This window comes from Lepidochelys kempii, chromosome 11 (genome assembly GCF_965140285.1).
Source record: "Lepidochelys kempii isolate rLepKem1 chromosome 11, rLepKem1.hap1, whole genome shotgun sequence".
NCBI classification, from domain to species: domain Eukaryota; kingdom Metazoa; phylum Chordata; order Testudines; family Cheloniidae; genus Lepidochelys; species Lepidochelys kempii.
The window spans coordinates 56,592,463-56,610,050 of record NC_136390.1 but is presented as its reverse complement, the minus strand read 5'-3'; the positions used below and the strand labels follow the sequence as shown (position 1 = coordinate 56,610,050).

General features: G+C 39.2%; 2 protein-coding genes across 5 annotated transcripts in view; one reads left to right on the top strand and one right to left on the bottom strand.

The window, feature by feature from the left end:
- The window catches only part of GTF3C3 (general transcription factor IIIC subunit 3), a 30,877-nt gene extending 13,727 nt beyond the window's left edge, over positions 1–17,150 (top strand). Inside the window, exons 12-19 of one of the 3 annotated variants that reach the window (XM_073306285.2) lie at positions 168–370; positions 1,159–1,260; positions 2,376–2,511; positions 3,378–3,615; positions 4,129–4,319; positions 6,266–6,390; positions 12,119–12,271; positions 12,820–17,150. In XM_073306285.2, coding sequence (XP_073162386.1) covers positions 168–370; positions 1,159–1,260; positions 2,376–2,511; positions 3,378–3,615; positions 4,129–4,319; positions 6,266–6,390; positions 12,119–12,271; positions 12,820–12,942 — 1,271 coding nt within the window. In that variant the 3' untranslated portion in view covers positions 12,943–17,150. Of the gene's footprint in view, positions 1–167; positions 375–782; positions 864–1,158; positions 1,261–2,375; positions 2,512–3,377; positions 3,616–4,128; positions 4,320–6,265; positions 6,391–12,118; positions 12,272–12,819 lie in introns of those variants that run through there. The other 2 variants (XM_073306286.2, XR_012154347.2) reach the window with 2 other exon arrangements.
- CCDC150 (coiled-coil domain containing 150) overlaps positions 9,632–17,588 on the bottom strand; it is a 56,044-nt gene continuing 48,087 nt past the window's right edge. Inside the window, exon 28 of one of the 2 annotated variants that reach the window (XR_012154343.2) lies at positions 9,632–15,904. The gene's annotated coding sequence lies outside the window, so the exon portion shown is untranslated. The remainder of the gene's footprint in view (positions 15,905–17,588) is intronic. The other variant, XR_012154344.2, reaches the window with a different exon arrangement.

Genomic DNA, 17,588 nt, shown 5'->3' with positions numbered 1-17,588 from the left:
ATACCGTATTGTGTGTTACTATTTTAGTAATATGTGCTCAGTGTAGTTCATTTGTAGAGCACAACAAAAGCCTGTGTGTGATACAGAACTAGTCTAGTTTGTTGAAAATAGGCACAGTCTCACTTCTGTCATATAAGTGTATTGTATTTGTTGGTATTTATTTCTAGAGTGTCTAAAAGCCTTGGGATATATGGAGCGTGCTGCAGAGAGCTATGCGAAAGTTGTTGATCTTGCCCCGTTGCATTTGGATGCAAGAATTTCACTTTCTACACTTCAGCAGCAGCTGGGCCGGCCTGAGAAAGCTTTGGAGGCTCTGGAACCAATGTATGATCCAGATACTTTGGCACAAGATGCTAATGCTGCCCAGCAGGTAGGTGAAATGTTATATAATGTGATTTTTTTTTTTCTTCTTCTGTGTCTTGACTCTTGTGTCCACAGTTTTGGTGTACATAATTCTGTTATGGCAAGAATGTATTGCTAAATGCATTTCTTTGGTAAATTTCCTCCATGGCATTTGGAGTGATTTTGTATACTCTGTAAAGAAACATTGTAATTTTAATGCTGGTAAAAGATGCCAGCTTGGCAATACTGGAGACTGTGGTCTCTCTATCTACAGCACAGGTCACAATGGGGGGTTGTGGTGAAACATTCTCTACTGTGCTCCAGAGGGACCACTGCTAGGGTCAAGAGGGTATCTCACTCTACATGTCTATTAATCCCAACTCCCAGTATGTAAATTCTGACTCTGATTTTTGTGTGCTGTATGACCACCTGTCCAATAGGAACTGGACTAAAGACCAGTCACTTCACATCAGCTGTCCAGCAGAATCAGATGTTAACTTTTGTCTACTACTGATCTGATTGTAAGTGTGACATAGTTGATAGGTTCTGTATCCCATTTCCAATAGCTCCTCCATCAAATAAGAGCTATATAGATTTTCTTCTAAATTTAAGTGATGAAACAAAACAACTATTATCTGAGGGAAGTTTTGATTTTCCCATGCTGTCATTAAGATTTTAATACAGTTTTCTAAATATTGTTGTTTTCTTTTTTGGTACTAATACTATACTAGCAGCCAGAAAAGTAATGTTTATAAAAACACTAAGTGTAGGTAGTGGTAGTTTATGACTTAATTAACTCTGCTCAATGTTATCTAGGAATTAAAGTTATTGCTCCATCGTTCAACGCTGTTGTATTCTCAAGGCAAAATGTACGGTTATGTGGACACTTTACTTACCATGCTAGCAATGCTATTAAAGGTAAGTTAATTCTTGTAGCCAAGCTTTACTGGATGGGACAGACATGTCCTGTTTAAGCCAAAGGATAAAAGTACTCAAAAGTATTAGAAATCTATAGAAATAATTGTAAACTGATGTCTTATATATGAAATATCATAGTTTAATATGCTTTATCATCATCTGGTGTACCTGAGTCTTTCAGAGGTGCTCCCATCAAAGCCACTAGGTACCTTTTCAGAATTAGGCCATTAATTTGTAATCAAAATAATGCTCTATTCTGTAAAAGGAGAACTTCTATTGTATGCGTTAAACTACTGATATGCCTTCTTTACAGATACTGCCTATTTGTATATGACCTGTTTTTATTTGTATTTTCTCACAAGTGTCTGCATATGTTATGTTAAATGAAATGCACACTGGGGTCTTTACTGGATGATTTCAAGATTGTTTCAGGTTCTATATTATTCCTGACTATGCATAGAACAATCAGAACATAGAATCACTTTTTAATGTTTGTGGTAGATAGTATTGTGTTTCGCGTATAGCTACCGTAAATTACACAGGCCACATAAATAAGATGATTTAAAGTTAAATTATTTAAATAACTATCCTTTTACACTTGTTGTCCATATCCTAACAAAAACTATTTTTAGGTAGAATTTACTTAGTTTGCAAGTTGTTGTTGCTTTTTGTTTGTTTGAGTTTTGTTATATTCAGAGTTCCATTTTCCCAAAATTGTTACAGTTTGGGGTCACAGTCACTGTACCAATTGGTTAGTTGACTGTCCACCTGTTTCTAAAATCTTGATACTGGTAGCATGGTATCTTTTTTATTATGCCTCTATGAAAGAAGTTTTGACTCGACTATAGACAGAAGTCTACCAACCTTTATAAAAATTCAACTCCTCTGGAGAGCTTTTATCCTTCTCTTTTGGTTAACTCAGTCTAAACAGGAACATGAAACAATGCTAAATACAGTCTTAGTGTTTGTGAACAATAGTCAAATATGCTTCTACTTATTATGGCATAACTGATCTGAAAACAATTTTTGAACATAGCTAGAGAAGATGTATTGGCAACAGGATGTATTTGTATTATCAGAAACTTAGAATTGTTGTCCTTCATGATTGTTTCCAGGTAGCAATGAATAGAGCTCAGGTGTGTTTGATATCTAGTTCCAAATCCGGGGAGAGACACCTTTACCTTATGAAGGTGTCTAGGGATAAAATTTCAGACAGTGATGACCAAGAGACTGCAAACTGTGATGCAAAAGGTAACAGACTTTTAAAAAAATAAATCATTTTAATTTCCTACATACCAAAAAATCCTGTAATTATGTTACACTCCAAATCCTTATTCAAATGTACGTGACTTTATTATATCTGTTTCACCCCCATGCTTTATTCATACAGTGCCTAATTTACACCCTGATCCTACAGTCTTTTTACTCAGATGAATAGTCTGATTTCAAGCCAAGGAAATGACTTTCATCAGTAAGGACTACTTGAATGAGTAAAGATTGCAAAGTCTTGTTGTTAATATGAAAGAGTATATTAATGAATGAGCTACTTCCATCGAGCGAAGCTTTGCCACAAACATTGGGACTGCACAAGCCTATATTGATGGGCTTAGGAAAATCAAGTTTTCCCCTCATTTAAAAGCAAGCTAATCTTATCTGACAGGCAGATAGTATACTCAGTACTGCTGCTAGTGGAAAAGTCTCTTTAGGCATAACAATATTTAAAAACAAAACATAATGTTTTGTTTTCCAGCTAGATCCAAACTGTACCTGATTCAGACTTGTAGTTATTTAGCATCATCAGGTAAATGGGGAAGTTTTTAATGTGTGTTTATGTAATACTGGAGCAGCTTGAATTGCTGCTGTTTTAAATTCCCTGGAATTCTGAAGTTCTCACTTTAATGGTTATGGGTTCCTGTTAAAAAAAACAGGAATTTCATAAATTGTGTTATGAAAGATTTCAAGTACCATTGAAATATATTCCACTCTTAATGTAAAAGACTCTTCATTTAAAAAAACAAATAAAAGTTTAGATTGAAGTTTAAAAGGTGTGTGTGTGTAAGTCTTTAGCCCTTTAAGACTTTAATTTTCTTGACTGATTGGCTTTATTAATATTTTAGCAATATTTGCTGTGCTCACAAGTGTACTGACAAAAGATGACTGGTGGAACCTCCTCCTGAAAGCCATATACTCTTTGTGTGACCTTTCCCGATACAAGGAGGCAGAGCTGCTGGTGGATTCCTCACTGGAATATTATTCATTTTATGATGATAGGCAAAAGCGCAAAGAGCTGGAGTACTTTGGTCTTTCAGCTGCAATTCTGGACAAGAACTTCAGAAAAGGTTACAACTATATCAGGTGAGAAGTGTTGGACTGTAGCTGATCACAACGTTGTGTTTTTTAATGGTCTGTATAATGATTTCCATTGAGGTTGTAGTTACATTGCTGAGAACATTTGCTGCTGATGTAAAATAGTTAATTTCTGAATTGCCATTGGGCTGATCTGTTGTTTCTAAAAGAAACCGAATACTGTTTACTTTAAATGTGCCTTAAAAGCAGATTCATTGACTGAAATGAAGGGGCTCTTTGGTGTCCTTTAATTGCAAAGCAATGTAATAAAGTAGCTAGCTCTGTGTGCAATGCAGCTATTTGGTCATCGTGATGTACATTATGAAAGTACTCTACAAGCTTTCTTATCCCAAGTTTGTCTCTTTCACTGATCTAACGTTTACTTCTGGGAAGTCCAAAGGGAAAGAATAGTCTTAAAGCAAATTGTAGCTCCTGTGGCTTCCTCTACAGACTGTTCACTCCCTGGTTTATTGCATATTTACATACAAGATATTCAATAAATGCTTTTTGCTCATGTTTTAGGATAATGTTAATGGAAAATGTTAATAAACCACAACTCTGGAACATCTTCAATCAAGTCACCATGCATTCTCAGGATGTACGACATCATCGCTTTTGTCTTCGATTAATGCTGAAAAATCCTGATAATCATGCACTGTGTGTCCTAAATGGGCATAATGCATTTGTATCTGGTAGTTTCAAGCATGCTCTCGGTAAGGCCATCATTATACTGTACTAATATCAACAAGTATGACCTTTAGGGGTGTGAAATGTTACTCTCCTGTACTTATTTTTACCATCAAATTTCTCATATTTTGAGTATATTTTTTTCAAAGTAGAGTGAATGTGCCCTTCAGGTAGGAAAAAATCGCCGAGTATTTATTTTCTGCTTCAATAAATGAAGTACAGTTCTTAGTTAGTGTGAATAGGCATTTTCATACTATTTAACCATTTGGTAACAGAATCTCTGAGCATTAGCGAATGGACTGGCAATGTTTCAGTGTTGGTTTAAAATATATATGGTATATGTGATTTAGAAGTTTTCTAACGAACCTGCAAGAAAGATAATTAAATGATTACACTAAGAAAGAAACAGGCCCATTTAATCAGCAGTATATGGCAAATGTGAAGTTTTAAGTGTTTGTTCAAAGGAATATTGCAGGGTTAATTTAAGAAATTGTCATCAGCCTATGCCGTGTCAGAGAAGAGCAAGTTACCAATAATATAATTAAAATAAACAAGAAGTCGCCATTTTGCCAATCTCTGTATATAGATTAGGGCAGAGGAATTGGGCAGGTTCTGATAGCAACCACTCAAAGTCCAGAGTTGTGAAATCAGTTGGAGGTCTCAGCACGGTTCTGATTGGATATGAGGCCACATTAGAAAAAAAAAGAAATCAGCATCCTGTTTGGCACTCCTTTTGTAACTCAGGGGAGTGACCAAGGGGTGGCTGGTCCTGGAGCTTGAACCTGCCCTCCCACTCTTAAGAGTAGTACCTCCGGTTCGGGTTGAGGCACACTGGAGGTGGTCAAGTGGGGGGGGTCTGCATTGCCACTATCCATGTCTTACCTGTGTTGTGGATAACCATAGAAGGCAGCCAGAATTTTCAAAGACTACTGATTTTGAGTGCCTCCATTTTTGGATGTCTAACTTGAGAGACTTCAAATGGGTCTGACTTTTAGGAAGTGCTGAGCACCCACACTCTGAAAATCAGGTGCCTTTAAAGTATCTAAAGTTGGACACCCAAAATCACCTACTCTCTTTCAAAAGTCTTGGGTGAAATCTTTGTCCTGTTGAAGTCCATGGGAGTTTTGCCATTGACTTCAGTATTTCACCCCTTCTTCTTCTTCTTCCTTCACAAGGCTGACTGTTTGACATCTTTCTCAGCACTAATAGTCAAGAAAAAGAAAATGTGTGTAATGAATCTTTTGAAATTAAAATTTGTGTTCCATTAGAAAGTGGCATTTTCTTTATAAAAAGACAATAGGAAAATAAGATGTTTCTTTCTCGTCAAGTAACCACAAGGCACTCAATCAGAAACATTGACCATGTTCTGAATTATGATAGTCTTTCCTCTAAACAGCATTAACTGGGCATTAAAATAAATAAGAGGCCTAGATCTTTAGTTGTTTTGTTTTTAATATGCTAGAAGCAACCAGTTCACCATGGTGCAAAAACAAGGGGGCAGAACCTCAACTGGTATAAATGATCATAGCTGCATTGACTTCAGTTAAGCTATGACAATTTATACCAGTTGAGGATCTGCCGCAGGTCTCTCAAAAGAAAATACATTAGAAAGTAGTATACACCAAAAGTCTAAAGAATTTCCTCATGATGTTTGAAGATATTGTTGCTGTTGCACCTTGCCACTCTGAGCTACAACCCCAACAAGACCCTCTTTCCCCCCTCCTAATAAGTCTTTGTTTTTATTCTGATATGTTTAAGTGTGGTATCAGAGAGCTGCTGAAAACATGAGAACTGCTGCAACTCATATTCTCCCTCTTTCCTGTTTTGATGCAGTCATTTTGAAATCTGATTCTCTTCCTTGTTTCCTTCCTTTTTTCAGTTCACACTTCCAAAAAAGTGTTAGGTTTTTTGAAAAAAATGAAACCCAGTTTAAGAGAGAGTGTATCAGATCATTTACTCCTGTTTCTCCTAGGACAATATGTGCAAGCCTTCCGTACCAAGCCAGATGAACCTCTGTACAGCCTTTGCATAGGCTTAACTTTCATCCACATGGCATCTCAGAAGTATGTGTTAAAAAGACATGCTCTTCTTGTACAGGTGAGTTAGTTTGTTCTCCTTTGTGCATAGCACATGCTGTCATTGAGTTCTGTCATGGCTCACACAGTTACAGCTCTGACACATTATTAGAGCTGATTGACATTTAAAAAATAGAGTTAGGGTAGAATTTTCAAAACCCTTCAAGTACCTTAGGAGCACGCGTCCCAGTGACAGTCAGCTTGTGCTCCTAAGTCACTTCTGTTCTTGAAAATCTCCCCTTTGTGAATAAAAGCAATTCAGTTCATTTTGTTGTGGGTTGGGGAATCTTTAATTATTTGCATATATTTAGGCAGCTGCCATGTATTCATGAAAATAATTTCAGCTTCACTAGCTTTAGTATGGATGTTTATTCATCTGACCCTTGTGCTGGAAGCGAAGCATTCACTACTCTGGTTTTTAAAAACAAGAGTCCCTTACCCAAACAGGGAACAGAAACACCACCAAATGACTTAGATGACTAACCACAAATAATGTAACTGAAGCAAAGAGTTCACAAATAACCACAGGTTGAAAATTTTGTCCAAAATATTTGCTGAAAACCTACAAACGAAGGGAGGATCATAGGAAGATCATCATTCTGGATTGATTCATGAATGATTCATTAACAAAAACGGGCTAATTCCTACAGAGCATAATAAATAGTTTGACAGCTCTACAAACTGCACAGTAGGGCTGAGAGTCAAATAACAGTTCTTCACTGAGCACATTGAGACTCGTGTGTAATGCATGGAGGAGCATTAATCAGTGAGCAATCCCTAGTAACTCGTTAAGGGCTAGAGCTCACAAGATGCTGAATGCTCTCAGTTCCCACTGAGGCAACTTTGGGCCCGTGAAAGGTTTTGGGCTGGTCTGTAATGATCCAATTGAGGAAATCTTGTGTTCTTTACCCTGAAGGCATTAGGGACCATGGTATAATGGTATTAAAGTGATTTACCTTTTGATATACTGCAATGGCTCTGCTCGGTTGTATAACTGGCTTGCAAGTTTTGTACAGGAAAGTGTGTGGATAATCAGCTGTGCATAAGATCACTATGGACAAATTGCCTATGACATTTAATTTTTTTTAACCTAAGCCCCTGAAGAAAATGGCATTGATTTAATTTAAAAAAGTAACAAACTAATTTGCATCTGCATTTTCAACCTTATAAGTCAAATTCTAACCCATACTCTTTTTCTGAAAAGATTTCAGCTACTGTCTGTTTTTAAAATATGACACACATTGAAAGTGCTAATGCAACATCACTGTCCTTTCTGTTGATTTCTTCTGGATGCCTGTATTCAAATTTAGGTTAATTACCTTGAAGGTTTGCATGGATTCCTGGATTTGCATGGCCCACAGACTCTCTTCTTGAATTGCAGCTCTATCTTTTTCCACATTCAACTAATCCCATTTCTTCGTGTCCGCACCTGCCAGACAGTTGGGGCTGAACAGCCCCACACTGGATCTGAAGCGTGTGGATCAGGCCCATTTCTGGTACTGGCACAATCCTGATTTTCTTCATTATTTCAAATCCCTTCCTTGGAAATTCCAGGTGTTTTTTTTTTTATTATTATTATTCCCTCTACTCCTCCTCCCGATACCTTTCAGTGAACCAAATGAGGTGAAGAGCTAGGGCCAACATATTCCAGTTTGGGGGCATGGAGTTAGGCATTTAAATACAGGGCCTGATTTTTAGAAGTGCTGAGCACTTGCAGCTCCCTTTAATTTCAGTAGGAGTTGCAGGTGCTGAGCAACCCTAAAATCAGAGCACTTATGTAGATGCCTAGCTTTAGGCATTCAAGTTTGCACACTTTGGCCTAATTTTAAATATGTTTAACTATTTTTTCCTGTGTAATAATCCTTCCTTCCTATCTCTGTTGCTGACAGTCTCCAAAGAATATACTTGAAAAATGTCACCCTCCAAAGATGCCTTCCTTTTTGTGTCTGCTTTTCTCATTTCATGTTCACCTATGTTGAGGGTTTTTAATCTTTGCTTTGATTTGTTTGTTCAGTAGTTCACCCAGACAGCGACATAGTGGTGACTCTAATTATCATCATCAGCTGTTAGAGTCTGAGCTAATTCCTTACTGTTGAATGAGCTCTCTTCTCTGATTATCAATAGTGGCTGTAGAAATTATGCCCCCTGGTTACAGCAGAGGCTGCACATTCCTGTGTGACATCAAAATGAGACATGACCCTTGTCATTACTGTACAGTAATTTGTGTTCCATTTTTTGCCTCCTGCTGAACCCAATTTGATTTTTCCCAAGACTCTTTCAATTGAAAAAGAGAAATATTCTGGTGGATTTTAATCTTAAAATGGTTGTGTTGAATGTGTTCTCTTTGGGAGGTGACTCTGGTCCTAACACCATCACCTTTGTAGCACTGTATAGACATTAGCTAATGAATGCTCACAGAAACCCTGGGAGGGAGAGAGGCAGGCAGATGTATCATCTCACATTTTATAGATGAGAAACTGAGGCCCAGAGGTTGAATGACTTTACCAAAGCTACATAGCCAGTCAGCGGCAGAGGTGGTGGTAGGGATGGGGGCAGTAGATCCTTCTGAATTGGGGGCAGAGGGATAGGAGGGAGAGCAAGGGGAATTACCTGGTGCTTAGGGTGGGGGCAGTGCGTGGAGCCCCGTGGCCCCCCTGCCTAGAAGCCAGACCCGCTGCTGGCCGCTTCCGGGGCCCAGCACGGTGTCGGAACAGGTAGGCACTAGCCTGCCTTAGCTGGGCAGCACCGCTGACAGGACTTCTAACATCCCGGTTGGCGGTGCTGACCACAGCCGCTAGGGTCCCTGGATGCTAAGCAAGGCAGTGCCTTACATGCTGCGACCCAGTATTGAGTCGCGACCCGAACTTTGAAAAACACTGGTCTAGTGGCTAAACCGCAGGACAGGGGAAATTGCAAGTTCTAGCTCTGCGAGAGTTGGGTTCCTATGGGAAAACTCTCGTTGGCTCAGTAGAAGCATGATGAGACCCTTTGTCTTTTTACTTAGGATATGTGAATTGTTCATTACTTTACCCCGAGCTGTTTGTTCCTGCCCTTATAATTTTTTTTATTGGCTGTGTTGCAGAGTCTGCAAACAGCTCTCTATGGGAAGATTCAACTAGGAAATTGCCCAGCACTCAAGTGCAGCTTTCCTCTGGAGAGTACACCCAAGATAATATCGTCTTGTGCTATATAGAAAGATCTGCATAGCGCAAGCTCATAAAAATTCACCCTCTCCCTGCGTGTTGAGAGAGAGATGCACAGCTTCTTGACCCCCCCCAGATATGAACTGCATAAACTGTATTATGTTATAAACAAGAAATAAGTTTATTAACTATAGAAGGTAAATTTTAAGTGATTATAAGGGATAGCAAACAGAACGAAGCAGGTTACTAAGCAAATAAAACAAAACACACATACTAAGCTTAAGATCTTAAAGAAACTGGTTTCAAGAAGTAATTTCTCACCCTAAATGCTGGTTGCAGAAATTCTTGAAGGTTAGCTACCCTGCTTGCAGCTTAAATTTTAAGGTATCTTATTCACAGACCAGATCCACTAAGACACACATGGTGTATTATTTTTGAATGCCATGCGTGTGTGGCCCTTACTGGTTGGACAGTCTTAGCATGAGGCTTTGTAACTAAGGCTACCTGTGACTTCCAGAGACCTCTGTGACATTCTGTGCTTCAGCCTCAGGGGCTGTGGGCTCTGGAGCTGGCAGCCAGCTGGGTCCTGGAAGGGTTCCAGTGACAGGCGACAGCAGCCCCCCTTCAGGGTTCCAGCAACAGGTGACACACTCCTGAGGGGGCCCTCAGGGTTTCAGCGATGGGCAACAGCCTCATGTGGGGTGGGGGTGGGGGACAGCGGGATGCCTCAGGTGAGCGGCTGGGGGTGTCCTGTTTTCTCTTTGGCCAATATCCTCTTCCTGCAGCTTCCAGCTGCCATGGGCAGAGGGGGAACCCCACAGCTCCCAGCCACCATGGTGGCGGGGGAAACCATGGAGCTGTAGTAGCAAAAGTCAGACAGGTCAGGGCTTCCGTGAATTTTTTTTGTTACCTATGACATGTCTGTGACTTTTACTAACAATAACCATGATACAATCTTAGCCAAAGTTATAACATGAGTTGGATATAGGATAGTAAGGGATGTCAGGCAGAAAGGGTGATCCTGTGGGGAAAACAAGGCTGTAGCTCTTACATTATTTCGCCAATGCTCCTTTGTAAGTTTAAAAAAAAAAAATAAAGAAAGAAAGAAATTCAAGGGGAAAAATGAAAATGCTTTTCATAGCCATTGTATATAAATAAATGTCATGCCTTTAATCCCCTTTTTTCCTACATTTGCACAAATCCAAATTTTTGGTTCGCTGTCATGGCTGTTACAAAAATGCTCACTTTTTTTTGGTGATGATCCATTCAAAACATGAAACTGAACTCTGTTTCCTTACCACACATTTATTTAGCTCATACACTGACTTGTTGAAGGATTGCTCATAAGAGCTATAGCTAATGAACTGGCAGTCAGGAATTCCTACATTCTAAATCTGGCTCAGATACTGATTTGTGTGGTTTTGGTTGTGTCATTTCACCTCTTTGTTGGGGATCCGTCCTGCTTTGAGTGGAGGGTTGGACTAGATGACCTCCTGAGGTCCCTTCCAACCCTGATATTCTATGATTCTGTGATCCCTTTTCCAGCCTGGGTTCAGTACTCCTCCCCCTTTCCCTTTGTCCTTGTTCCTAAGGTGTTTCCAGCAGTCCTCCTGGGTGGGGATTCAGTGAAGAGTGAACCAAGATCAACTTAATCCCCAGCCTTAAATACGATTTACATAAGGCGGGAATCTTTTGTTTCCCAGTGTTGATCTCTCCCCCCCCCCCCCTTTTTAGAAGTCCAAGATGGTGTTTAGTACCAGGTGACAGGACCACCTCACCAAGTAGTGTCACATCTAGTCCCAGGAAGCCTCTGAGGAAGGAGAGATTAGTATTTTCAAACGTCTTATTGTTTCTTCCTAATGGCCCATCAAGGCTGATGGGCTATTGTCTGGTGGGTGTCTCCCAACTACACACACAGTTGTAATTATTGCATAGTCAATATTCCTAACTTTAGATACAGAAATGATACATGCATATAAATTGGATAATCACATTCAGTAAATTATAACCTTTCCGATGATACCTTATAAGACCCACCTTGCATAAAATATATCTGTTATGCCATATCCATATCGTAAGCATATTTCCATAAATAATACGGAGTGTAACATCACTGCAGGTTCTAATTCAAATGGGGATAAAGGGGGCTGGGGTGGGCAAGTGTTTAAAAAAATAGTAGACAAGAGGTGGTGTTCTAAAGCGTAACATATACGGGGTTAAGCAAACAATCTCATTGTATCCCTTCGTTCCTCCCCTTCCTTTTGTCTCACTATTTAGATGGCAAGTTCTTCAGGGCGTGGGCCTGTCTTACATGTGTGTAAATATCTATCAGAGTTGAGTGCTATAGAATATAGTAATAATTCTGAGCAATTTTGCTCAAAGTTTATCAAAAGATCTGTTTGTTGTCTTCACTGTGTGAGGCTGCTGAGGCAACAAAGAATCTCCTCTGTTGGTCTAGTGTGTCATGGAAAGTGGATGGCTTGTTTTTGCATTTGGCCTTAAATTAGGCAGTTATATTTATGGGCATAAACCTCTTTTTGCAAATTTAAAACATGCTGCTTATTGTTTTATAAAAAATAAAGCTTCCAATGTATGTTTTGTGCATAGGGATTCTCTTTCCTTCACCGGTACCTGGGCCTCCGTGGACCATGCCAAGAATCTTTCTATAACCTAGGCCGTGGCCTTCATCAGCTGGGATTAGTGCATATGGCAATCCATTATTACCAAAAGGCACTGGAGCTTCCTCCTCTCATCTTAGAGGTACCGTATGGTTAAACATTTGAACTATAAAAGTAAAATCAGATCAGCATTACTAATATGTTTTAACCAGAAGTAAAGCATGAGTGTCCAGTTTATATTTGCATTGAATAATCCCAGTGTAATTTTAGAGGCACTAGAGAAAGCACTTAATTTAATTGTCATCTGAGCTGTATTCATGAACATGTATAACTCAAATTGCTCAGGTAATGATTGTCAGGTTTATTTTATTATCCGCCTGGTGTAGCAACGGCAAGAAAATGGTTGCTGAAGAACTTTGCCACCTGAATAAAGAAGCATACATAAGGTCTATTTTAAAAGCCAGAATATTAAATATAACTGGTATTTTCTCTGTTTCATGATTATGAAGGTTTAGTATAGAAATATAGAATTCCAATGTAACTATCTGAACGTGGTGGGAATGAACTGAGTACCTAGATGATAAAGAACTTGCCCATGTGTGTTATTGCACTGATTTTGTTATGTTTTTTAATGTAACTCATGGTATAGTATCCATGCAAGCTAGTAAATGATTTTTTTAATTCTTTCAGGGAATAGAAGCTGATCAGACAGACTTGCGAAGAGATGTTGCTTTCAACTTGTCACTAATTTATCAGAGCAGTGGAAATTTAAGAATGGCTCAAAAGCTGTTGTATACATATGGAATCGTATGATGGAGTTTGTGGCACCTGTTTATGACTAAGAGGTAGCCTGCTAGGAAAATAACATTTGTCATTTCCACTGGGGCAATGAGGATCTCATGCATTACACACCAATGGAGAGACCCATTCAAAAAGATGTGTACATATTTTTTCTAAACTGATCTAGCTGTGATTGGATCAGAGTTACTAGTTACTGTATATATTTTGTTTCCTGAACTTTTAAGCTATTTTTTCTGTTTCCTGAGGTTGGAACTGTAAAATGCCCCGATACAAGCAAGGTTCGACAAGCAGGCTTTTGTGAGCAGCTTCTCCAGACCTATTTAGATGTTGGTCGAGCACGTTATTGATAAGTTTTTGTGAAGCCTGAAGTTGGTGCTGGTACACAGAATTCTCAGGGACTAAAAATGTGTACTTTTTTTTGAGAAGATTTTTAAAAAGTAATTTAACTGGCTACTGTCCAAGTTCAATTCTGGCAATTGGTTACATTTGCCATGTACTGTACAAAATTGTTACTGTTATATAGGAGAGGGAAGACTGAAGAAATGGGCTTGAAGGGCAGGGGAAGATAAGCTGAACACAACCAGACAATAGATGCTTTGGATTCCTGGGAGAATTTTTCCAGAGAGAAGGGGGACAAACTTAACATTACAAATAACTGCAATTGCAAGACCTTTAAAGTACTTAAAAAGGATGATAAAGATTCCTAGAAAAATATTTTATTTCATCGCAAGCTGTGTCTAAGAAAAGTAATTTTCTTATATTACTAAATCGGTGTCACATTGGTAAAAGGTATCCATTTTCAGGAGTATTGTAAATTGGTCTAGTAAATATCTTTATTTATAAAATTAACAATCATTTAAATAACTTATTCTCAGCAAAAACAAAAAAAAGTCCTAAGTTGTGTAGTGGGTTAAACACTTGTTAGGTGTCGTAACCTACAGCCCATTATCTTCCTGTATTAAATAATTAAATATTGAAAGAGAGGTGCTGCAAATTCTGTATATTGCTTCGCTAATCAAGAATGATAATTCCGATTATACAGGTGTCATATGTTGATCTTATCCTGCAGAGAAATAACGTCATACTGGAAGTGATGATGATAGTCCTATCTCTGAAACTTATCTTCAGTAAGATTTGTTTTAAAAGTCTTTGTAGTATTACAATACTAAATTTTGGTATGTGTAGTACTTCGAGCTGGCCCAACTAATTGAAGTTTAGTGGTAACGCGAATTATATTAGATAACACATTAGTCAGTTTGGTGGTATAACCAGGCTCATGCATTAAATCTCAGCCACTCGTTACAGCTCTTGAAGAAAACTGGAACAAAGGTCTTGCCAAATTCTCTGTTCCTGGTGAACCAAAATATAATTTGTTTATATTAGATCAGATGATGAGATCAAATGGTCAGACAAAATGATGACACATACATACTACTGTTGAAAGTGTGCTGTTCGCTCATCAACACAATTAAAAAAAAAAATCTCAATCTGTGGACTTCTGATGTGCTGAAGGTAAGAGAAAATGACTTGTGTTTTGGAGAATAGGTCATAACTGGCCAGCATTTATAGTATCCCGAATATTATTCCTTCTTCCCCAAAAGTCAGCTTTAATTCTACTATTTTCTAACTTGAATGCTAGACTTTGCAACCTTAATTTGGCTCCCTTTTTTATGTCCGTATGATAGTCTCTAATTGTATGATCAGATACTGTTTTTGCCGCAACTTTATTCAGTGCACAGGACAGATGGTACTCAAGGAATTAACTGGATCCAAAACATGAATGCACAGAAGCTTCTCAGAGAACCTTGTTAAGAATTTAACCTGTGAAAAACAATGTTGTTTTTTTTCTTAACTGCGTTCTCGGAAATGGCCAAACTGCTTCTGCTAAAACAAAACAAAAAAATCAGCTGGAGGTGGAAACCTTTAGCTTAAATAGTTGGCAAAGTTGTAATCAATTGGTAAGTGGCTTAGAATGGAAACATTTTTTAGGCAACTTTAACTGTAGTTGCTGCCAGCTCTGATATTCCTTTCCCAAGTTATTTTCTTACTTTAAACTGTAGACCGTTCTGTATCAAATAATAAATTATTACAATATTGGGCTTAATTACCTGGATAGTCTTGTTCTTAGAGTGTGCTTAGATACAGTAGTGGTGGGTAGCTTGGACCTCCCTAGAAGGTTGTTTACAAAAGTGTCTACTCCTTGTCCTCAAACCCTAACCACAAATGTGTTCTGTCTGAGTGATACTGGGAATGACCATTAGAAAGCTGCTTGCTATTCTCACATGTATGTACTTTCATTGAAGGCCATGGATCCAGAGTAAGGGCTAACAGTGTCTAATGCTGTGTAATGCTATATAGCTCTATAAGTGAGCATATTTTTATTTAGTTTTGCCATCTTCCAAATATTACTGAGGTAGAAAATGTTTGTTTAGTAGAAATTTCACACTTCCTATAACGACTTACCATGGCAGCTCATAGTTCTTATCCTGATTATCCATTTACAGTATGGCAGTGTCAATGAAAGTTGTACAGGTGAGTTGCATCATACGCGCATTTAACTTATGCAAATTCAACTATATGCGCTCGGCAAAAAAAGAAAAATAACAAGATACCTGTAAATAGCGCGGGCGATTCCATCGACCATTCCACTCAGTGAGCATATGCCCCGGAGTGAGCGTGAGATGGGAGACATGAATCTGCTGTTCCCTCAGTTGGTCTCAGTTCCTGCTTGCCTCTCGTAGTGTGAGCATCTTGCCACGCTGAGTGTGATTCTAGTGTTTAAAGATACATATTTTTCGTACAACATGGCCCCTAAACTCAAGCCAACTACTTCATCTGGTGCTCAACCGAAGAAACAGCCATCTGTTGCAACGCTGGAGGAAAAACTGGCTGTGTTGGACTTACTGAGAGATGGTATGTTGGTCTCCAACGTGGCGCGTAAATATGGCCGCAACCAATCTAGCATCTGTGCCATCTAGATTCGAGAGAGAGAAATTCTTCAAGCTGTGGCATCAAGTGCTCCAATAACTGCTAAGGTGATGAGCTTGGTGCGTGTTAAGACTTTAGTGAAGACTGAAAAGGCATTAAACTAATGGCTGGAAGACGTGAACTGTAAACGTGTGTTTATCGATGGCAACACGTTGCGAGAAAAGGCTCTTAGCCTCTACACGCTGTTCAAACCTCCTGCTGAAGAGGGACAGCCTTTGAGAAGGAATTCAAAGCCAGCCAAGGTTGGCTTAACAGTTTTAGGAACCACTTCAACCTCAAAAATGTGGAGCGACTGGTGAAACTACATCTGCCAATGAAGAATGATTTAATTTCTGAATACGATCCCTCTATGGAACGAAGCCTCAAAATCACACGTAGTATTTTATGGATGATTTGAGACCATACCAAGAAATGTTTGAGCAGCTCAAGAGACAACAGCGACAGTTGCCGATCACCATGTTTTTAAAGGAAAAACAACCAGCAGCAGATGAGCCTACGCAGTTAACTTCTTGAGCTGAACCAGAGCCAACCACTTCGTCTACGACTCGCTCTCCATCACATCCATCCTCCTGGATCGACATCAAGCTGTCAACCCCCCGTAATTAAAAATACATTACTGTAAAATTATATTTTGCATATGTACTCTTTATACTGTACATTAGTGTATACATTTATACATATTACTGTACAGGGTTGTATACACAAAACCATGTACAGTATACTGTACTTTATGGGCAATTTAAGGGATTTTCAAGGGTAATTTTGACGATACGCAATTTTAGCTTTACGTGCTGACTTTAGAACCTAACCCCCGCGTAAGATGTGACTCCACTGTACATCTACTCCTACCAATATTCAGCAGGTGGTGGAAAAGTTAAGGTCTGAATTTAACTCTAACTACTACAATGAATTTAAAACCACAACTCCAATAGTGGGGAAAATAAAGTGATCTCCGCTGTCGTATTGTCCCATTTGACAATTTTTAGAAAGAGTTGGGTGCTTTTGGAAATCCCATGCCATAAAACTGAGTTAAAAGAACACATCCCATGGCTTTCAACAGCATGTGTGCTCCTATCTTCATTGAGTGCGGGGGGAAGTCCAACCCATAACTGTGTACTGTGAGACATATCTAATTAGAAAAAAGCTGGTTTTTTCCCCTCTCCTTCAGAACTATGGAGACCACCCAGCCCAGAACCTCTCAGAAGTGCAGTCCTAGCTATCTTTGCTCTAATTCTATAGGGCTCAGAAGGCAGTGGCAGGTCAGTGCAGGGTGGCAGGGAATAGCTGTGCCCTGCAGGAAAGGCTGGTTGGTGACTCTGGAGCTGCTATTCTTCCTTCAGTGTCAGTGCCCCAGCATGGTACTAGGAGCACCCGTCCCCTGCTTCAGGCACAAAACGGAGTTCCTGCCCAAGCCCAGGGTGCTGTCTCTAAGAACAGCATTAACCATACTGTTCCTGTAAAATTAAGGTAATTGTATTCTGCCTTTATCAATTTACTACGTAGTTATGATAGGCTGTGGTATCCTGCCTTCCTGTCATGCTGCTCCTCCCGCCATGATGAAGGGAGTATTCAGCAAAAACTATTCAGTGAACATCAAGGCATTTCCCCATCCTCTGGGCTTTACTGTAGCAGGCTAGTGGTTAGGATGAAAAGCACTACAGCAGCGTAAG